The following is a 22,695-nucleotide window of genomic DNA, read 5'->3' on the forward strand; positions in this document are numbered from 1 at the left end:
GTGGGTGGGTGCGTGTTTGGGTTAATCTTCGTATGTATACATAGATTGGTAAATACATGAAGGGATGGATAGATATGTAGATGGGTAAATAGATAAATAGGCAGACACATAGACAGGAGACAGAGAAACAGATACACAGAGAGAGAGAGATAGAGATATTCAGATAGATAGAATAGATAGATTATATAGGTAGAGAAACCGAGATATCTAAAGCCGGCCTGATAATCTTTTATACTCGTACTATTCTGTGGCCTGAGTGAACAACCGTCTGTCATCAAATGTTATATGAGTAAGGATCGCTTTTCACTACATCCTCGATGTTAATTCTGAAAATACCTAAACCCCATCTCTAATGAGTATTTGTATTCATAACATATTAATAATATAATTGGCTTCTTTCTCTAACTAACGAAACTAAAATATTTAATCCAAGAATGTATTCCACACATACTCAAGTGTAACCACTCATGTAGCCAAAAATCTATTATGTCATATGAAAAAAGTAACGCAGTCCTAATACACGCCATGTGGGACGCTTGGCTGGAGAGGCAGTTATTAAGTACAAATTTATTTCTGCAGTAATTTTTAACTAAATTATGATATCAATCTTATACCGTATTGAATCAAAGAAGCTACTCAGGCACCTAGTCTACAAATTATGTCTACCGATGTTCATTCCCATGTTCACAGCAGCTGTTACTAGACACTATATTATCTTCACATCAAATTTTATGTCTTCCCTTCGAGGTTTTCTTTTACAGACCCAAAATCCGTATTCACTTGTAATTTCTAAGTCATCCCCGATTTTTACCACGATTAATACTTTATTTCTGGATCCTCTGCAAATCCGCGGTTCAACTACCGACAGCGACACAATCAAGTTCGGTCCAATTCAATAATATACACAGAAGATACCGTGAATTTTTCCTTCGGGTAAAACCGGCTGGAACGTGATGCTGTCCACGTATCTCCATCTAGCTAGCTGTTAAAGATGCACGTACCTAAACCTTCAATAACCCATACGCCTTCATGCCGTAGTGCGTAATTAAACACGGGCGCAACTTATCTTTAAAAAGAAATTAGTCTATCACGTGTAAGTAATAAGATGAGAAAGAACGAGAAGATGAAAATTTGCAATTCGTTTTCCTTCAAGGATGGAAATAAGGACTTCATTAGATAAAACCTCTTAACTACGGGATACTGGCAAAAACTAAGCTACAAACTACTACGACTACTGCAACATTGAAGAGATAAATTTCACCCACCAGCGATGAACTGGAGGTTTCTCTGATGACGTCGTCGCTGGACATGGCAATCGTCCGTTGTTTCTCGTGTCGTCTGCTACAAGTTCACTCACGTTTCAGAGCTACGCGCTACCTCCATTCACAAAGCAATGAGCAATTTGAGTTGACGTCTTTTTTTTTGGGGGGGGGGGGGAGGCTCTCTATGATTTCTGTATTATTTGATTTATATATAATATGAGCGACGTTCTTTGCAAATGACTTGACAATGCGAGCTTTCATAACTCTGAAAGAACAAGGGAATTAATAGAAAGTGTCGGATGCAAAGTTGAATTTTTGCCACCAAACTCGCTAGATTTAAATCCAATTGAGAACTTTTGGTTTGCCATCAATGCACACTTTAATTTGCTAGTACGCTACTATATAATTAATAATTATAATGTAACAAGTCATGGAAATTTTAGCTGCTGTTAAAATCTGATCTCATTGAAAGTCAACTCATATGCGAAAATTTAAAGACGAAATAGTGACATATGTCGTTCCTCTACCTGTTATAAAGGGAGATGGAAGCAAAGGTATACAAGCAAGTGTTACAGTTTTCGATGTTTCTACAATCGGAAAAAATAAAAGTACAAGTTATTTATTTATTTATTTATTAAATAATATCTTGAACATAAAACAATCTGAAAACTTCATTTAAAATCTCAGTGGCGGGCGTTTCACTTATTTCGGCTTCAAAAAGCCTGTATTATTTTATTCACACTTTATTTGCATGTGATTTCGTTGTCCACTACGTCTCGTCTCTAATTTCAGTGTGAATCTCCCATCAATCCACACTTTAATGTCCTAGTACCGATGCCTACGATATTATAAAATTTCAATCATTTCTCAATTACTTTCACTGAATGAACTTTGTCTACGTCAGAGGTGGTCAAATTTGGACTGTACGTCTGTCCTGCAATATGATTGTAATCTAAGGGCAAAGCTATGTAAATAAACAACGATAATGTAGTTTTCAGCCCCATGAAATTTTCCAAATTTAAAATCTTCCCCGCTTTATAGTTTGTGTTAGCAGACGCTTAAGTCACCTCAAAATTACTTAACTTGAAAAGCTAGCCGTTACTCAGATCATCAAAACAGAAAATCCCCACTTTTTAAAATCCTCAATATCTTCTATATATGCTTTAGCAAATCCCACCACTGCAACTTAACGCATGGTCTGTGACCTCACACCCTCAACATTTCTAATATTGTGGGCAAACTAACTGCGTCTTTGCTGGATTCCGCTGATATTCCGTTGCAGCGCAGCGGCTGGACTGCAGGGTCGATGATGTTGTTAGTGGTTAAGAATGCATGCAGCTACAACTCTACTCTAACCCGTCTATCCTCTGAGGGTAGGAAGAAGGCGAAAAAGAAGAAAAGAAAGAAGAAAAAGAGTAAATAGAAAGAATCTGAATTCATTTTGCTCAAGGGATGGAAACAGCAAAACATTAATTGGAGACTCAAAATTAAGGAACATTGGAAGGAGTTTAACCCCTGCACCCCAGGCGTTAGTCGTGTGTTAATTTAAAATTAAAGTAATTCGTTTCACTCGCCAGCAAAGATGGTAGAAACGAAATATGCGTAATCTAAGGGCAAAGCTATGTAAATAAACAACGATAATGTAGTTTTCAGCCCCATGAAATTTTCCAAATTTAAAATCTTCCCCGCTTTATAGTTTGTGTTAGCAGACGCTTAAGTCACCTCAAAATTACTTAACTTGAAAAGCTAGCCGTTACTCAGATCATCAAAACAGAAAATCCCCACTTTTTAAAATCCTCAATATCTTCTATATATGCTTTAGCAAATCCCACCACTGCAACTTAACGCATGGTCTGTGACCTCACACCCTCAACATTTCTAATATTGTGGGCAAACTAACTGCGTCTTTGCTGGATTCCGCTGATATTCCGTTGCAGCGCAGCGGCTGGACTGCAGGGTCGATGATGTTGTTAGTGGTTAAGAATGCATGCAGCTACAACTCTACTCTAACCCGTCTATCCTCTGAGGGTAGGAAGAAGGCGAAAAAGAAGAAAAGAAAGAAGAAAAAGAGTAAATAGAAAGAATCTGAATTCATTTTGCTCAAGGGATGGAAACAGCAAAACATTAATTGGAGACTCAAAATTAAGGAACATTGGAAGGAGTTTAACCCCTGCACCCCAGGCGTTAGTCGTGTGTTAATTTAAAATTAAAGTAATTCGTTTCACTCGCCAGCAAAGATGGTAGAAACGAAATATGCCGGAGAGATGACCGCCGACACTGGCAACACGACAAGAGTGCAGCGTCCGGGTTCCCCGGAGCGTGTAGACGCAACCGCACGGGTGAAAATGCCATGAAGATCCTCCTCTGAGTTTCGGAACCACGAAGATTCACTTGCCTTTCCCCTGAAACGAGACAGAATGTCCCATATAATGACAAGAATTTATATGTAGGGTCTGAAGCTCCATATTATTTAACAGTTTATTAACATTAATTACGATGATAGCAAACCAAATTTAAACATAACAGTGTGTTGTTCATTAATATTTACAACTTTTATTTATCAGACTAGAAGACAAAAGATTCTAAATTCATGGTCAACGTTATTTTGATTAGAACATACAAACAGCTTGGTTGAAAGTTATCTCCTAAACACAACACACTCTTTTCTGAAATGCTAAGACTAATTATAGAAAAAGCACTCATTAAAAGCAGCTTCGGGGGGGGGGGGATGCGGGTATTATCTGTCCCGACACTACGCCTCGGCCTCGCAAGATAGAAATTTGTGCCTTACATCTTCAATCTGCGCGTAAATTGTTATCTCCTGTTCTCACTGTGGTGATTGTGATGATTAATTTTACCGACGTTTAGGAAATGATATTGCTACCTCCATCATAACAGCGATGATGGTGGGCCCTTATGATGACGCAACATCACAAAAGACATTCATAAAACATTCTTCGGTTATGATTATTTGCTCCCAAGCGATTTTGGACCTTACGGGATAACATTTATAAATAACCGTTGCCATGGTAACGCTGCTAAGAGATGTTGGGTCTAATCGGATAATTCTTATGATTATTATTGTTTACTACTTTACATTTTTGCCGTCATTCTTAGCGGGCAATTTATTAGTCTTAAAATTTTGTCCGTTATACCCCATAAAATGGCATGATTCTTCTAAAATATGAACTTGAAATTACATTGAATAAAGCGATAGCTGTCTACATTTAATGTGTCTTAAAATATGCTTCAGAATACTAAAAAGGACGAGAAAGATCTCTAACGATTGTCTGTCGACGGGGAGAGATTCGAACCCGAAACCTATCGAGTAGGACAACTCAATATTTATTTCTTGTATGTTTACTTACCCAACTCTCCTGATCTGTGGAACTAACCCTGACCGATCATTAAACAGACTACGTGCATGATGAGGGACCATACATCAAAGGAAGACAGTGATTTCTATCTACACCAAGACATTCCAACAGCACCAGGTTCTAGCCAGTGTGCTCAACGGTTAAACGGGTACGGGGTTACTGCGACCTGCTGTAAACATCTGACCAGTTAACGACGTATTACGGAACAGAGAATGACGTCCACACGTTCATAATCCCATGCTCTGGCAAAACAGATACGGGTGTAATTTGTCAATATTCGATTTAAAAGAAATTGGATAATAATCATTTTATGCGGAAAAGTTTACAAAGATATGAGAGACTCAAACAAGGAACAGAAATGTGATTAGTCCGTGAAACATTAAACAAGAATAATCTCTTTTAAAATTGACATATTGCAGAGGATATAGAGTCTGGATGTAATGACTCATACGACCTGGATTTAAAGAAATCAGATATTATTCGTTCAAGTATCATGTCGAGTAACAAATATTTCCGAGGAATATATTTCTTCCATCCTCAGGGCTAAAGATTGGTGAGCATTAATGTTACATTCTACAACATTAGGTGTAACTGGGAGGATAATATTAAAATTGTTCTTACGGAAGTACTTTTCAAGGTTGCGAAATGGATTAATATAGCTCAGGAAATACACCAGTGACGGGATTTTGTGAACACTACGCTGAACTTTCCATTCAAGGCGGATAATTTGACTGGCTGAGCCTATTGTTAGCTTCTAACTCCCACCTCAGAAATTCGCAAGACTACCTTTGATGGTCATATCGATGGCAAAGCATGTAAAATTTAAAAAAGAAAGTAGTATGGCATCTGGTGTCAGTTCAATAAAATAAATTCTTTCTAAAATAATTAATAATGCCATACACACATACGATAAAAATAGAAATTAAAGTCTCACTGATTATTACAGAAATTTGGACATATAATAATAATAATATTTGCTTTAAAGGGTTATTTTGATCTGGGACCATGCACAGCTACTGTATAACTCACAGTCGAACGCACGTATATGTACGATGGTGTCCGACGCTACCAGAAGCTTGCTGGAATATCGGCTGGATACCGGCCTTGCGATACGACCTTAAGGTCAAAACGTGCCCCCCATTTCCAAACAACCATTCGCAGTCAATACTCTTCGTTTCTAACACGTACTACTAACATTACACAGGCCGATTTTCGTAAAATTCGATATTAACTGTATGTAACTATCTGTTACCTTCCATTGGTACTATCAGCCATGACCCTCGTTATTAATTTATGTATTAAAAGTACAAATCCACGATTAAGAATATCCATAAATTTAAATTTGCATGCATCTAGGACAAAAAATTTCTGAATGGATTAGGCATTGGACAAGGCAGGTAGCTCCAAAATTGACTTTCGATATTACGCCCGTGCGCACAGACATGTTTAATTTGTTACCATGCACTTGGGCAAACATTACACGGATCCCTAGGGTCAAATCAACAGGTCACGCCGCCATTGTGCCAATTCTTTCAAGTACTGCATAATTTTTTGAAAGCGTCTCTACGAACAGCGGAGAATTTTATGGAAGTGCATTAAGACGCACTCTTTCAACCAAGGTCAACAGTTCATGACACGAAATAACAGAAAAAGATAATTATTTGTCTGAATTCGATTCCACAAGGAATTTAATCCATGGTTACACGTGATATGAGCAATGCGACAAAGTTGGAGAATGTGTAATATTCCTAAGAATTCCATTCACGCAGTGCATTTATTGGACTATCTGCTGGTTTCTTCCAGCTTAAAACATGTTTTCAAACACGGCAGCAATTTCTTTCTCGTACTGAACACGTACACGTGTTCAACCTATCAAATGGGACACGAAGTGCTGGAAACAGCGACTTCTTCAAGTTTTGCTATTATTCTCGAGACAATGTTCAATGGCGCAACAAATATTCGAGCTGAGGAACGGCTGGATTTTAGAGCAACCCACACCTGAACGCGGTCCTAAATTCGTCAGAATCTGTCGAGAATCGATGAACCAATTTACTGTAACCTGAGTGTCAACCCATCCTAATCTTCGGAACTTATTAAAAACACAGACAGAGAGAGAGAGAGATGCTTCAACTAAGTTAACAGTCCTATAACATTTCTTGATGATTTAGACAGGCGTAATACTTCGTTTCTCACTCTGTAAGACAATCCGAACTTGAAAACACTTCGGGAAAGAGATTCAAGAAGATTATTTACAAGCGAGTGGGGCGAAGTAATACTGATAAAGAAAAAGGCATGTAAACGGTACATTAAGCCTTCAACAGAGAATACTAAATACCAATTAGTTCAATTCTGAAAGTTTACTTCAACGTATGTACCAAGTGTTTTAATTATGATGCCTTTTATATTTATGGATATTCTATGATTCTCACTATAAACAGCGATCATTTCCTTAAACAGCGTTAACCAGTTGATCTTCGTAATGGTGAAGAGTTGTGTTTTCTTCGCGGTACGGACTGGATTCTTAAATATTAATCAGACGAACTACGATTCTCGGAATAAACAGCGATCATTTCCTTAAACAGCGTTAACCAGTTGATCTTCGTAATGGTGAAGTGTTGTGTTTTCTTCGCGGTACGGACTGAATTCTTAAATATTAATCAGACGAACTATGATTCTCGGAATAAACAGCGATCATTTCCTTAAACAGCGTTAACCAGTTGATCTTCGTAATGGTGAAGTGTTGTGTTTTCTTCGCGGTACGGACTGAATTCTTAAATATTAATCAGACGAACTACGATTCTCGGAATAAACAGCGATCATTTCCTTAAACAGCGTTAACCAGTTGATCTTCGTAATGGTGAAGTGTTGTGTTTTCTTCGCGGTACGGACTGAATTCTTTAATATTAATCAGACGAACTATGATTCTCGGAATAAACAGCGATCATTTCCTTAAACAGCGTTAACCAGTTGATCTTCGTAATGGTGAAGAGTTGTGTTTTCTTCGCGGTACGGACTGAATTCTTAAATATTAATCAGACGAACTATGATTCTCGGAATAAACAGCGATCATTTCCTAAAACAGCGTTAACCAGTTGATCTTCGTAATGGTGAAGTGTTGGGTTTTCTTCGCGGTACGGACTGAATTCTTAAATATTAATCAGACGACCTACGGCTTCATGGGGTTAATGATGCTTATTTTTTCATTTCAAAGAGCACACATAAAGTTAATTTATGAACCCTCTTAGGAAGGGAATGAATTATTTCGGAAGATTTATTAGCGGTGAGACTTAATATTAAACTGTGTTTTTGTATAAAGAGTATCCAGAGCTGTGAATCAGACTGCAGTGACTCACGATAGACTCAAATTTCGGTTTCCTTGCAGTTGTAACCCTTCAGTTTCCATAACAGAGGAATTTCATTGATTAGGAAAATACATCAGGTACTCAATTTGACGATATTTTATATTACTATACACAGAATAAACTGAAAGTCCACAAAACTGCAATTTGTATTAGCGAAGAGTAATTATAACTGTTATAAATTACGCCTTCATAGCTTTCTGACTCGAGATACTGTAAACTGGTGCAGCTTTAATTCAATATATATCTCTACTGTGTTGCTACAAGTGGACTTGAATATCAACGCACTTCCTCTTGGTCTACGCTCCTGTATCCCATCACCATCCTTCGGGATACAACGCAGAACGATACTTCGTTCTGATGACTGCCTCAATCAAGCAAAGGATGTTGAAAATGTTTCTCCATATTTTGGGAACCTCTGCTCTATACAGCACTACATTCTAGCAGCTCTGTCTAATTCCATCACCGCGTAAAGAACGCCTACTCAGTCGCGTCCCTGGCAGACGGCTAATCCAAATCAATACAGACTCCGTACGCAATACTCGGTCCACCTAACACCAACAGCATTTCCTTACGAAATTTATCCAACAGAAATGAAGTAAGGACGACCAGTCAGTTTTTAAAATTTCTGTGTCTATACACGAAGAGAAAGGCTTTGACCAGTTAAACGACTGTCAGCTACACGATGACTGCCGTACATGTTTACAAGACAGACGCAAGAAACTGGTCTCATACCGCAAGTGTGCGTGTCTATCACGTCTCTGCGATTGTCTGCATTTTCTCCTTTTCCAATTCTCAAATGATCTGTAACTTTTCCTTTCTGTTTCCAACTCATAAAAGAACTCGATTCCTTACCGTACGTAGGGGGTTTCAAACATTCTTTGATTTTGGCGATATCGGTACCTTCGCGAAATCCCACCCACGCAGACCAGGCTTTACTCAGACACTACATTACCGTCGAGACATACTAATTTCTAATTTCCCACAGAACACTATCTACGAAAGTCATTATAATTTTTAATCAACCTCGAAATAATACATCACCGTACTCACCCGAGTCCATCGCTCGCTGGTGCCTCATCGTTTCAGACGTCTCGAGCCAGACGACGTCACAGAGCAGCGTCCAGGAGCGAGACGTGGAAAAATCTTCTGGTTCAGAGGTTCACGACGGCGATGAAGAATGATGATATCATAATCACCGTGAATGTGAAGAGGGCTCCGCCAATCACCTCAAAGCAGACATAATGACAAGAATTTATAATTACGTCGCTTCTGTACTGAACCCCCAGAGGAGGAAATTGCCAGATTACGTTACTGAGGCCACGATCGTCCCAGGCCGTGAGGTGGTACGGCTTGGGGGGGGAGGTAAAGCGGTGAAAAGTCAAAAGAAAACCAAATGAAACTACTTCGAATAACTCCGGCTGGGTATCCAACTCCAGACGCCCAACTCAACCCCCACAAACCCTGACTTGCCTTCAGACTTTCTCCTCGAGTCGTTCTCTCTCCGGCGGACACACACAGACTGTCCTAACTGCCCTGCTGTCTGATCAGGGTCTCGAACTCGCCGACTCCAAAGAACTTAGAAAGGGGAGATAAGCCACTTCGAGCCATGAGGCATGGCTCAGTACGTACGCTCTGAAACTCGATCAGTGGGCATTATCTGACAATATCTCATTGTACTCACCGGAGTCCTTAGTTCGCTGCTGCTGTAATATAATTTTCGGGTTGTCGTGTTAGCGACCTCACGATGTAAGCGGCCGTTATCCTCACCGCTCCGTAAACCTCAAGTCTTGAACGAGTGTCACGGAGACGGAATGCGTGGGCAGTATCACAGAACAATCAAAACGTAAAATAAAATAATATCTCAGAATACTTAGTTCAGTGTTGCAACGTCATTTCAGCCATCTTGTCTTGTGTGACCTAGGACAAGTCACGTTTTATCCTCAACGTACTTTAAGAACTCTCTACTTCAGAGGATGGAATATTTCATGCAACTCACCTTGAATGACTTAAGCGGGTTCGCGTTGTACAAGACGTAGCACCCGGGGACACACAACAGGACACATGTACTCTCGCATGTGCGTTGTCACAGTCCTAGAGAAAAATATATAGACGATCTTATATCACTCCACTTTCTCCATGGAAAAGCGACGTAATTCACCTGTAAAGCCGCCAGACAGAAATGCCTATAAGTCAGGGTCGTTATCTATCCGACCAGGTTAAATCTGTATTCATTATGATAAGGTCAAATCCAGGAGTCAATTATAATCAATATTACAATTTTCATCGATTTGTGCTTACATTACACGTACAGTGAATGGCAAAAAGGTGGAAATCAACACAATAAGAATTTATTATTATTATTTTCGCTTCAGATTCCAGGATTACATTTTCAATGGTGCAAGGGTTAATAAAATCTAACTCAAAGACGTTTGTAATTTCTAGAGAAAATCGGTTAGTATTTTCACTATCACGAAATCGCCTGCATTCTTTAGAGCTTCGTACTACCACTACGAAACCTTCAACAACTCTTTGGCTGTCGAATAAATCGAGAATTAAACCAAACACAAGCTGAGACGTAATATCAAAATGGCCGACTGAAGCCCCAACTTACCTAAAGACTGCGTACATACGCGCTGTACCGAAGCAGGAGACAGACAAACGGAAAGAACTCAGCTTGTTCGAGGAAACAAGTTTCGCGGAGCATGCTGGGAAAGGCAAAGATGAAAAACTCATCCAACGCGTGTCGGCAGAGATGACTAAGGGGCAGATAAAATTATACGTCCAGTAATAAAACACTAAAAGCGATAATACTACGAGCAGCGAAAACTCAATGATTTAATCGAATGAAACCAAATCGCGGGACCGAGGATCCTGTAAATGGTCGTACAGAATAAAACAAGGCTCAAAAACATAAAATAAATGGCAGCGTCCTCTGTGCGGGAACATCGGGACCCACCACAAGCGCCGTCCCGCACAGAGGGCGCAAGAGGTTATTTTGCTTTAAGAGGTTTGTTTTAAGTTCCTATGACCACTTAGCGGCTGGGGTTGAGCCACCCTGTCGGTATTATTCCATATCAATTACCGCGCTTTCGTTGCTGGTACTATTTTCGAATTTTGAGTGGTCCTCTCATTATACCTAATCTTACTATGTTCCTGCTATATCCCCTAGACAAGATCTGTTGCCAGGTCGGTTAGTCGAAAGAGTTGAACGACTCGCCTCGCCCACGAGGTCCTGTTTTGCGTAGCGTGCGAGCGCAAAGCCAACGAGTTGGACTCGTCCGACTCGGGTGGTTCGTTGGAACCCGGCGCCCGGGCCATTGTCCGGAGCCGGGTCCGCGCCTCTGCTCGCTCAAGAAACGGCCTGGGCCTCCACCTTCCTTCGTGGGGGGCGGGGGGGTTAGGGCGCGGGGGGTTAGGGCGCGGGGGGTTAGGGCGCGGGGGGTTAGGGCGCGGGGGGTTAGGGCGCGGGGGGTTAGGGCGCGGGGGGTTAGGGCGCGGGGGTTTAGGGCGCGGGGGGTTAGGGCGCGGGGGTTAGGGCGCGGGGGTTAGGGCGCGGGGGTTAGGGCGCGGGGGTTAGGGCGCGGGGGTTAGGGCGCGGGGGTTAGGGCGCGGGGGTTAGGGCGCGGGGGTTAGGGCGCGGGGGTTAGGGCGCGGGGGTTAGGGCGCGGGGGTTAGGGCGCGGGGGTTAGGGCGCTAGGGTTAGGGCGCGGGGGTTAGGGCGCGGGGGTTAGGGCGCGGGGGTTAGGGCGCCCGTTTTGAATTCTGGTTGTGGATCCTATGTGGGATAATATGGGGATTTTTGGTGGGGAATCCTGCAGGATCGTGGGTAATATTATGTGGTGAATCCAGGGGAATATCCTGGGAATCATGGGTTGCGATCGTGGGAAATTCTGTTGGAAATGTTTGGTGGCAGATTCTGCTAGATCTGGGTAGGGAATCCTTGGTGGGGATCCTAGGAAATCTGTGGGGAATACTAGGATGGTCATGGGGAGTCCTGGTAAATCCGAGGAATCCTGGAGGGGGTTATAGGGGATCCTAGAGGTGATTGTCTTCGGGGATCCTGCCGTGATCCTAGAGGGCAGTGTCCAGGGAATCCTGGGGTCCTAGGGGATCCTGTGGTTCCTGGGATATGGTGATGCTGCAGGGATCCTGAGGGGATGGTCCCGGGGGGGCGATCTTGTGTAGGGGTGACCATGAGGGTTGGCCCAAAGAAGGGGATAGCCCTGGGAAGGGGTGCGACTGGGGTAGTGGCCCTGGGGTAAAGGGTGTGGCCCTAGGGTGGCTGGCTAGCAGAAATATTGGTGAGAAGATATAACCTTGAGATTTTTTAAGACCAGTATCTACGAAACTATTGGGCCGAATTTGTCGTGGCTTCCTTGACCTATACGTGACCTCATTTTGACATGAGTATGGTCAATCAGGTATTTGCCGTTTGGCATAAATACGTATGACCTTGAGAATTTTAAAGACCTCTATCTGGCAAACTATTGGGGCGATCTTGTCTTGACTTTGTCATGACCTTGACCTAACAGTGACATCAATGTTACAAGAGAATAATCACTCTGATAACTGACGAAGATGTGAGGGCGAAATAATGTACAACAGTGGTCCCCAACGCGGTGCCCGCGTTGATACGGAAAGAGGTTATACTAAATAATAAAGGCCGTTCAACCATGAACATTATAAAATCAAAGCACAGTTCTCTACGTACTAATGCCCATCTTGACGATTGCGAGCAGCAACATCATCCTACTCTCCCAAATTTGAAAAACTGGCCGATAAAATGCAGCGCCAAACATCACACTAACTTCCCACTTGAGTAATAATAATTGTACTTATAAAATTACGTATTTTTGATAGCGTGGTTTCTTGTATCTTGTTTCTTGTCGTGTTGTTTTGTGTATTATTTGGTGTCCGTATCTTATTTGTCTAGAGAAAGGAAAATTTGGCTTTGTTAATTGGTTGGTGCCCGCCACGATCTCATAAACTCTCAAATGTGCCCTTGGGCAAAAAAAAGGTTGGGGACCACTGACGTAAGGCAATACTTGCCAAACATTATCATCAGTGCGTTTGGTGTAATCACGCACGTCTGCTGATATCGAAGTTTCAAGGTTCCTACGTGCGGATATCCGTATATCCCATGTATACATAAGATCGAGATTAGATACATTTCTTTTGTACATTCATGTATGTCTGATGGTACTCATGTTGATATGGGTTGCCATTATCCACACATTGAAGGCAGATTCATATTTATTTATGACGGACTTTGCCACAGTACGTATGTGTTTGCCGTGTGGTATTCTACGTCCATACAGCATCCAGTTGATGTGATGTGTCCAGATGGGGGGGAGGGAGGAGGTCATAAATGCAGAGGGAGTTAAAGAGAGAAAAGTAATGCCGCACCAGCTTGGACCAAAAGTTATATTCTGAGCAAAAAAATTCGAAAAGGAATTCCCACAGTGGCAAAGCGTGACTTTTTCAAAAGTGTTGGCCAAATCCCACTCCGGGATGGGGGTCAGGGGAGTTGAAACTTTGGCAGTTGAGTTTTTGGATCGTAATTTATCTTCCATGATGAACAATTAAGTGTTAGCAGTCGAGGTTTGGCTAACATCTTAGCTTGGTAGGTCATGTAATCCTGTACTTACCCCCTCAAACCAGAACTATATTGTAAGATTTGAGGTTTCCACAGCAGATATTGTTTCTGTCATAATTGCGTTTGCGCAAATAGACTGGGAGCTTACGCCTGAATGAGGTACCCATCAACGCTTGTAGGGGAAGGTATTCCCATATGTCATTTCAGATAAATCCATTCAAACAGCACATCCAAGTTACTGCTATTCTTATGGGCACACACTCCAGAAGCATCTATACGTTAATGTGATTAAGTCAAGGTTGTGTACAATGTCTTCCGTGGTTTAATGCGTCACTGGGACATACGATTGTGTGGGTCGTATTAACCCGGTCAGTATCGCACTCCATTGCAGCAAGCTGCCACTACAAACAGTCCTACATATCGGGTGGCCATTATGTCCCATTCCACTTGCATGAATAAACGGAAAATCAGTTAACACTGACACGATATCTAGTTGCTACAGGTTGCAGCGTGAACTTGTAACTTAATCAGTACACGAACTGTAAAGAAGTTCTTGACATAATCTCGCACAGTGCTAGGACAATGGATGTAAAATAAAATGTCGTACCTTTAGTTGCAACGAAGGTAACTGTTGCGAGCAGCGCCAACTGGGACAATCATAATTAATAAGAAAGCTGGTCATGTCGTTGACCGATTAACTAACTAGATGGCTTACCGAACCAGAAGGTTCATCACCGAACTAACCAAAGCCCTCCACCGGACCCTGTCCTGGGCCAACAAAATCCAGTCTCCTTCAACTCCTATCTCCCATAGATCCCGCCTGAGATTATCCTCCCATCTACGTCTAGGTCTCCCCAGAGGTCTCTCCCCCTCAGGCTTCCCGGTGCAAACCTCTTGTCCCATCCATGCACGCTACATGCCCAGACCATCTCATTCTTCTCGACTTAATTACCCTGACAATATTGGGGGAGGAGTACATATTTTTAAGCTCGTCATTGTGCAGTTTTCTCCATGCCCCATCATCTTCTCTCCTAGGCCCAAATATCCTCCTAAACACCCGATTCTCAAACACCTGCAATCTGTGTTTCTCCCTCTGAGTGAGAGACCATGTTTCGCACCCATACCACACAACAGGAAAGATTATTGTTTTGTATATTTTAATCTTCAGGTTCTTAGAAATCAGACGGGAAGACAAAATATTTTGAACTGAGATGTAGCGAGCATTTCCGGAATTTAGTCTCCTCCTAACTTCGTCGTGAGCATCATTTTGAATCGTTTTTGTTGTTCCCAAGTATTTGAACTTTGTCACACTTTCAAAGGATTTATGAGCCACCTTAATGTCTGTCGGGTACATCATCGTGTTCACAAAAGCCCGCCACCGGGGTCTATCCTGAGTCAGTTGCATTCAGTTCACTCCATTGAGACCCATCTTCGTAAGATTCGTCTTAATGTTATCTTCCCACCTACGCCGAGGTGTTCCCTTCAGGCCTTGTAAACTTTCAACTCGCCCTCACAACATCGGGTGAGGAGTTCGTCAAGCATTTTTCTCTCTTATCTGTCCCACTCCCGTTTTGGGTCCAGACATCTTCCTCGACACTCTGTTCTCAGAGGCCCTCAGTCTATGTTCCTCCCTCAAAGAGAGAGACCACGTTTTGCACCCATAAATACTTTGCACTCAATAATAGCAAGCATTCCCCAGATTTAATCTGCTGATGTAGGGAGATTCTTCAATATTTATTCTTCTAAATCCGGAATACAATTTCTTTCAGTTCCCTAAAACGCTTTAATAATGTCGATGTATCAAGAGATGAAAAGCGTTAGAATTATTGTTCAGAATACAAACCCCACTTCTTAGCATCCACGTATTTTTATTAAGATTCTGGGCCACGAAACACGTTTAATTCATTTAAAATTGTAAAAAGTTAATTGCCTACTGGAATATTCTTTTATTATAAATGTTGCCGTTAACAAACAGAAGTCAATCTAATGTTACTTGAAATTGTGTTAAAAAAGTTTAATTCTCTTACACGAGTTCACAAATGCAGACGAAAACATTAAATGTGATGAACAACAATATTTATAATTAGGAATCCCTTACCTCAAACTTTGTTCAATTGTAGGAGAACACGACGTCCACGGGCAAAGATCAGTTTAATCAAAATTAAAATGGAGAGAGTGGAGGGCGGTTTCACAGATTTCTTAATAATTCTTATATAAGATAAGAACTTGTGATATTCTATATTAGTAAGAATTACCACAAACAACATATACCCTCCACCTAACATTTACCTGGGCAATACTCATTACAGCTGAATCTAAACGGTGACAAGCCGCTGCATCCAGTCTGTACAAAAAGTCATTATTTCAAGGTCACCAACTCTGAAATGACAAATGTTCGTGTAAAAGACAGATCAATGAAAATGTCACCTTATATTTTAAACTGCGACAGTAGCTCAGTCTCTTGTGTAGAAGGAAACGATCTTGGATGAAGATAAGTGCAAAATTCCTCTGACAGCATAGCCGAGTTTCCAGGAAATTCCAAAGTGCAATGTCCGTGACATTCCGCATGAAACCAGGTTCATTCAGAATGGAGTTGCCTCTTTCCACATCCTACGTCATTAGGAACCCTGCATATTCCAAACTGCATCACAACACTGATATTTAAACACCGAAACCTATCTGCTGTCACACCACAGCGACCAGAATGGCATATCCAGATCACATCAGGCGTTATGAGTAAAGGTGACGATTCTGAAGAAAAAGTAACACACACATCGCGAAGACAAGTTTACTGCAATTACTGTCATCATCATTATTGCCATCTTCTTCCAAACATCTAATCTGCCATATGCAACTTCCGTGCTCATTCTTTCCCTTTCTGACTGCCTCACTAGAATCGTAACAAACTGGTAATATTACCAACTACAAAACATCAGTGCCTTCCTGGACAAACACGTAGTAGCTAGTTTTAACACTTTTCTTAGTATTCAAATTGAGCCGAGTTGTTTTGTAACGATTACGAGGAAGAACAAGACCTCAAAACAATGTAGAAATACACGAATTCTGTCGGACAATGTACAAACGTTCTAGGAGCAAGTTGTCAAATGTCACTTTCATAAATTACAAAGGGACCCTTTTCCCCCGCCCAGTAATGTATCCAACGCAACGAATTATGGTCGTATCACGTAGGAAGATGGTGGGGACAAACGAAGTCAAATCAGACGACAAAACGATGAAGTAAAGCAAACGCGAAAAGCCGTTCAATATGACCTTCGTGACTGTATGTTCGTAAATAATTTGTTTCGGCTACGGTAAAAAAATGATCATTTCCTTGTTAACCAAAGCAACGCGCCATTCAGTACGCTAAACTACGTTCAATTTTTCTGCTACCCTTTTTAAAACAATCCGCAAACCTACGCCCACATCTTGGTTCAGATTTTTATTCAAAGTCTTGGTTACTCGTATGGTCACATTTCCAGCAATTACAGAAGCAGCAGTTTGCCAGAAGACAACTGCCTGCCTTCTCTCCCTCGCTCCACACCCAATTCACATAACATGATGGAAGGATGACTGTAAGTGCCAAAGAAACTGGCAGGGTGCTGGGGCCACCAACCCGGTCGCAAATACTTAGACATTCTGTACTGTGGACGTGGGGATTCCCCACTAAGTAAAGGAGAGCCACCAAAAATTTCTTACTTTGAGGAAACATCTCTCCATGACACCAGCAGCAGCACTCTCAATGTAACAACTTTAACAAGTAGAAACACAACAAAATAAAGAAAGCAATTCTACAAAACAATATTTTGTATCTGACATTACGTCAATAAACAGTTTTACGAGATGAGTTTTAGTGCACGCTGATTACTGAATTGACAGCATGTCTACACGAGAATTTCTGATTGTGGTCACAATGTTTATTAATATCCCGGGACCCCTTCAACATCGTGATCGTATGTTGATTGACTACCCAATAACAAGATCAATAAAACGTGCAACAAACAAAGCTACGTTCTACCTCCAAGAATCATACGCAAAGGAATCTTCACTCACAGACAGCTCAAACACTCTAATATTTTAACAAAAATCCTGCAAAAGAGCTGTACCACTTAAAGTCCTCTCCCTTCCATTTCAGCGCGGATTCTTACAGTAGTAGTTCTAGAAATGAAAGGAGGGGAGACACGGGTTTCGTATTGTATGCATTTCCTTCCTGATTTCTGCCCTCTAAAAAAAATAACTGAGGGTTTTAGTGGGTGCGATATGGGAGCCCAAGATGAGAGGAAGGAGGGGTTATGTAAAAATATATTTATGAGGGAGCAGCCAAAGTGGTCAACGAACACCAAACAGACATCATATATCATTTCATTTCCAGGTCAACAATCTTTAACCAAACTAAATGGTCAATAACTTCGGCCTGTCTCTCTCTCACACACACAAAAACACAATCTCTACATTCTTCCTATAAACAATCTGACTGACAACACTAACAAATTAGTCTTTCGTAAGCCAAGAACTCTTCACAACCATTTTACAGACATAAAATAACAATCCTGACAACACCAGCACTGGTACATTGTGACCCACATAAGTGGCACTGCCTTTCTATACTTGGTTCCAACCAACCAAACCACTCCTCGATCCTAATGCAAATCCCCTTACCCCACCCGCAACCACGGAATATACCAGAAGTAATACTGAGCCTCATCACATGTCCATGAGACTGACACCTGACAACTCTCAACTTATGGTTAAGTCTCAAATAAATGGAACCTCTGACAGTCATCTCCATTTTTGCAAGCAAATCCAAATTCATAACGAACACCACACCACAAACTTACGAGTTTTGTAACCGATCCCCTTGCTCAACACAGCAAACTCTCAAAATTAACCAAAAGCACAGAAAATATCCCGGCAGCTCCGCTCACTGTGCACAAAACTAAATTACTTACACTGGCAAATGCTCACTTATTAATTAGTAAACAGACCACATTAAAGGCTCCTCAGCACTGCACACATCTCACGTGTAACAAAACCTTATCACAAATAGTCACCACCCTCGTCTAAAAAGGATAAATAAACCTCACATTCTGATATCCTATGAACAATATCATGAATGCCTCTAGCGTACCACAGATACTGCAATAATGCCAATCCCTCACCACATTTACGTCTTTCAACATATCAACTCTCACACTTACAGTCACAACATCTAAAGTACCTAATAAAATTGGACAGACTCATCTCTCTCACACAACAACCACATCAAATACATTCTAATGCTCATGTACTCACACAACGAATGCCTGGTTCAGACCGATATCAGTCTCTTGCGGATACGAGGTTCCTTCTTTGTCCCAGCAGGTTTAATCTTCTGACATCAAGTCGGTCTGCCAACTGTTGCCGCACGTACTTCAACGCTTCTCTGGCTGGCAGTACGCGGGTCACGTGGTGCTCAGTAGAATCTGAAGGATCATTCTGTTTCTCGTAATCTGCTACTCCTAGAAAGAGAAAATACATTCACATTCAAGAAATCAAGACATCACACTCTTCTAAGAACACACAGTTTTACTTCACCAAGCAGTTAACACTCCCACCTTAGCCAATGAACAAGCACCTTCCATTTTCAGAAGACAAATTCTGTCAAGTTCATTACAAACCCATTCACAAGTTAACTTTAAATACGGGTCACGACCAGCGACCTGACAAATTCTGAACTCCCTCGCTCACAGATTCATACTGGAGCCTTTCTTTCCTCCCCCCCAACAAATTTAAAACATTCGCCAAGTGGGCCATTATTCCACACGTCATAATACTGCAACTACAAACTCTACAACTCACACACTTCACGTCAGACCCACGCAACTTCCCTTGCCACTGATTCAGTGGATATTTAACGAACAGTTCGCTTGCCGTCGGTTTGGAGCCGAGGATGTTGATCGCTGTCTCCAAGAAAAGAACAAGTGCCAGGTGTCCCGGCTTACAGGGCTCCCTCTCCTCGTGCCCCATTATGACAGCGAGGGAGTCTGTAAACACCAGTCGGTCCATGCCCTTCAGGTTCGCCTGTTTTGATGTCATGGAGAAAGGACGTAAATGAAAGATTAAGAAATGGCAAGCCACTACAATACAGCCAACATCTGTAGCACTTCTACTACTAAGGTGAATTCAACCGACAAGGGGCAAGAGGTAGCCGTATCAATTAGATTTATTTTCCATATCACCATCAGTAATGCCACTTTATAATGCCTTCTGGAAGCAAAGGTGGAAGCTTCACCATCAGTAATATAAATTGTTTCAATGTTGAACAATCTAAATTTATAAAACTGAACTCACCAGCTGCCTGTGATATCGCCACCATTGTGTAGTGACACACAAGGAACACCGTCGTAACTCTTTCATGGCTGCAGCAACAAACACTCCTACCAACTTACACAACAGGCCTTACTGGCTGTTCCAGATATGAAGCAGACGCTTTCAACAAGTTCACGTACTAAATGTGGTTTTAAGAGAGATTTCAGGTTCTCACAGTGGTCTTTGGGTTCTAACACCACTTGGACTTACAGAAAACCAACACCGATTATGGTTTTCAAACATTTAATGGTTCGCTATATCAGCTGAAGTTATCCTTGTGACTAAGCGCAATGCCATGAGGCAGTGGGAGCATGGAGGTAAACTCCATGCATTCTCAATTATAGAACTATGTGGAGGTCAGCCTCAAAATGTGGTTCCTTAAACTGGCAAAGAAAAATCACGTTCTTCATTGTTTCTTTGTAGTCTCAATAGAAGAAATAGACAAGTTCTTTATTTCATTAAAACCATTTGCTACTTTTCAGGACAAAAGGTCTTCTTCCTTCAATAATGGCATTGTAATTCAGAAAAGAAGTTTATTAAACAATTTACTCAAATGGATGAACTTACCTGTGACTGCCATCTGGTAAGTGGCTCTGGCTTGCTTGTCCTGCAATCTGTACGGAATCCCATGGACTGCGGAGATCTCCACATGTGGATCATCAATCACAATGAGTACAGATAATTACACTCACATCCTAATGTTCAATGGTCACAGCAGTGGCCAATGCAGTAGCTGCTTCCTAAATCAGCAACTGATGTATGAGGGACAGAGTAAATGGGAAATCTGGGTTTATGATATGACAAAGAAATACATTACTTGTAGAAGCCTCCTGGTACTGGCAGGATACTAAACACAAACTAATTGTGATACAGCCTCTAACAGGCTCACTGTACCAGTAAATAATGAGCTACTGAATTTCCACATGCAAGTCACAAAAACTGAGGCTGCCACTACGTGTCTGTGGGTCATCCCAACCGCATCGCCTGATGAATTGTGTCCATCATGCACAATGGTCATGTCAGCTACCGGAGCAAAGTCTTGCTACCTCCGTAGTAATGATGGACTCGAAACTGCATAACGGCTGAAGTATCCCATATGCTTGCATTCACGCCTACCTGAAACAAAACCATGTACAGAAATAAACATCCGCATTGAGAGACCAGTATTAATTCTTACTACGAAGGCACTCTACACCACATTAATAACCTACTGGCAACTAATCCGGCCTTTCGTGCAACCAAAATATTTCCCACTTTACGTACTTCACACAGGAGAAAGATGACAAACATCAGTTCAAATAAACTTGCAAGCATTGGAAATATAAGAGAGTAAAGCTGCACTCGACTGGGCATGCATCCTACCATCACGCCGTCCGAAGTAAACAATAACAGCAGAGGAGCTGCGCCATTTTCTCGCACGCAGGGACGGCAACGTCTGAAAAACAGCGAACACATCCCGCCACCGGCGGAGCATGAGGGATATTCAATGATCAATATATGCGCACCCTGACGAACTGTCCTGTCATCTACCGACAATACCCCTGAGGTACATGCCCCTCCGCGAACACTACACGGCACTGCCGAACCAAATGCTGCCTGAAATACCACTCCACAGTTTGTAAACTTATAAGCACCTGAAACGTAATTAAAGCCCTTCTGCCTTCTTGTCCACATGAAGTATTGTGGTTGTTATCAGGAATACAAAATATATTTGTGATTACATAAACTTTACATCAGGTACCCATCATATATGAGTTTGTTGTAAATGTAAACTGTGCTGTAGTTCACTGAAACATAATATAAAATATTCTCTTTAGCACCACTTTAAAGAAACAATATTATGCCTCCTTTTTTTGGGAACCAGGAATCTGACCATCTCCTCACTGCGGTAAATTTTGCCTGACTGTTCCTCCCTCCAAGCAGCTGAGTAACCACGATCCTAACTTTGCGGTCTTATCGCGTTCCCTCAGTACTAATCTACACTTACCCACATGCTCCTGCCATCCTAAAGTGAACTGCGTTAATTTGTATTTTGGCTGCAATGTACCAGAGTAATAAGCATTTGTATAATCCATTTTCATCAAAATATTCTTTGCATTACGGCAAACCTGACACTATTTTAAATGAAGTTATTATAGAATCCCTTGACATTTTAGATTTCTTTACAGACAGTTACAGTGGTTATATGTGATTCCTCACGTAGCAAACGGAAAACGATTCACCACTGGGGGAGCCATCACACTTCTTACTAATGTACTGGTGAAATTGTTAAATGCAACTAAGAATATAAGGACATAATGCAGAGAGCTTATAACATTTCAATCTCTATCCATCTCCTACCCTTATTCAAAAGACTGAAACCTCTATCATTTCACACACACGAAAGTTTAACGTTACGTTAGAACAGTCCGGGAACTGAAACCAATAAGTGAAGAGAACGCTGTGGCAACGCAAAGACAGTCACCATTTCAACATATTTCACTAGGAGACAGGAACAAAATTCGAATGTCTAAGATACCAAAGACCACGAACAAAAGTGCTTTCAAGTATTTAGGCTGGAAGAGGGTTAAGAATTTTGATTAAACTTTATTTATTAATTTGTGGTTTATATAAAGTCAGTGTCAGAAGCTCATACAATGTAGCATAGATGACAATATTTGCTTTTAGGTTCATGAACATGCTCTTTCTTGCATGGAAATTTTAGAATGCCGTCTTCTGACAAATTATCAACAAACTGTGAAAGTGTGGAAGAA

The 22,695-nt window shown here is 41.4% G+C and overlaps 1 protein-coding gene across 3 annotated transcripts; it reads right to left on the minus strand.

Annotated features, from left to right (window-relative positions):
• Positions 1-14,737: 14,737 nt before the first annotated feature.
• On the minus strand, positions 14,738-21,084 carry LOC147870664 (transformation/transcription domain-associated protein-like). 3 transcript variants are annotated; one of them, XR_015533261.1, is made up of 4 exons: positions 20,510-21,084; positions 19,433-19,654; positions 18,887-19,092; positions 14,738-15,976 (listed from the first exon to the last, which is right to left on the minus strand). XR_015533261.1 is itself a non-coding variant. In XM_087342218.1 (3 exons), the coding sequence occupies exons 1-3, from the start codon at positions 20,600-20,602 to the stop codon at positions 19,087-19,089; spliced, it is 321 nt and encodes a 106-aa protein (XP_087198344.1). In that variant the 5' UTR covers positions 20,603-21,083; the 3' UTR covers positions 17,941-19,086. The 3 variants fall into 3 exon arrangements, 1 of the variants encoding a protein (XP_087198344.1); XR_015533260.1 differs by lacking the exon at positions 14,738-15,976 and adding an exon at positions 15,984-16,224 and having other exon boundaries at positions 20,510-21,083; XM_087342218.1 differs by lacking the exon at positions 14,738-15,976 and having other exon boundaries at positions 17,941-19,092; positions 20,510-21,083.
• Between the last annotated feature and the right edge of the window lie 1,611 nt (positions 21,085-22,695).

This window comes from Zootermopsis nevadensis, unplaced genomic scaffold, assembly GCF_977971745.1.
Source record: "Zootermopsis nevadensis isolate Lab colony 2312 unplaced genomic scaffold, Znev_1.0 Znev_ptg000229l, whole genome shotgun sequence".
NCBI classification, from domain to species: Eukaryota; Metazoa; Arthropoda; class Insecta; order Blattodea; family Termopsidae; genus Zootermopsis; species Zootermopsis nevadensis.

Excerpts from the sequence above, each read along its gene's own strand:
- LOC147870664 (XM_087342218.1), bottom strand. The coding sequence starts at position 20,602 with ATGATCCACATGTGGAGATCTCCGCAGTCCATGGGATTCCGTACAGAT. Across the intron at positions 19,655-20,509 it reads TTACCAGATGGCAGTCACAG|GCGAACCTGAAGGGCATGGA; the intron begins GTAAGTTCATCC and ends ACATCAAAACAG.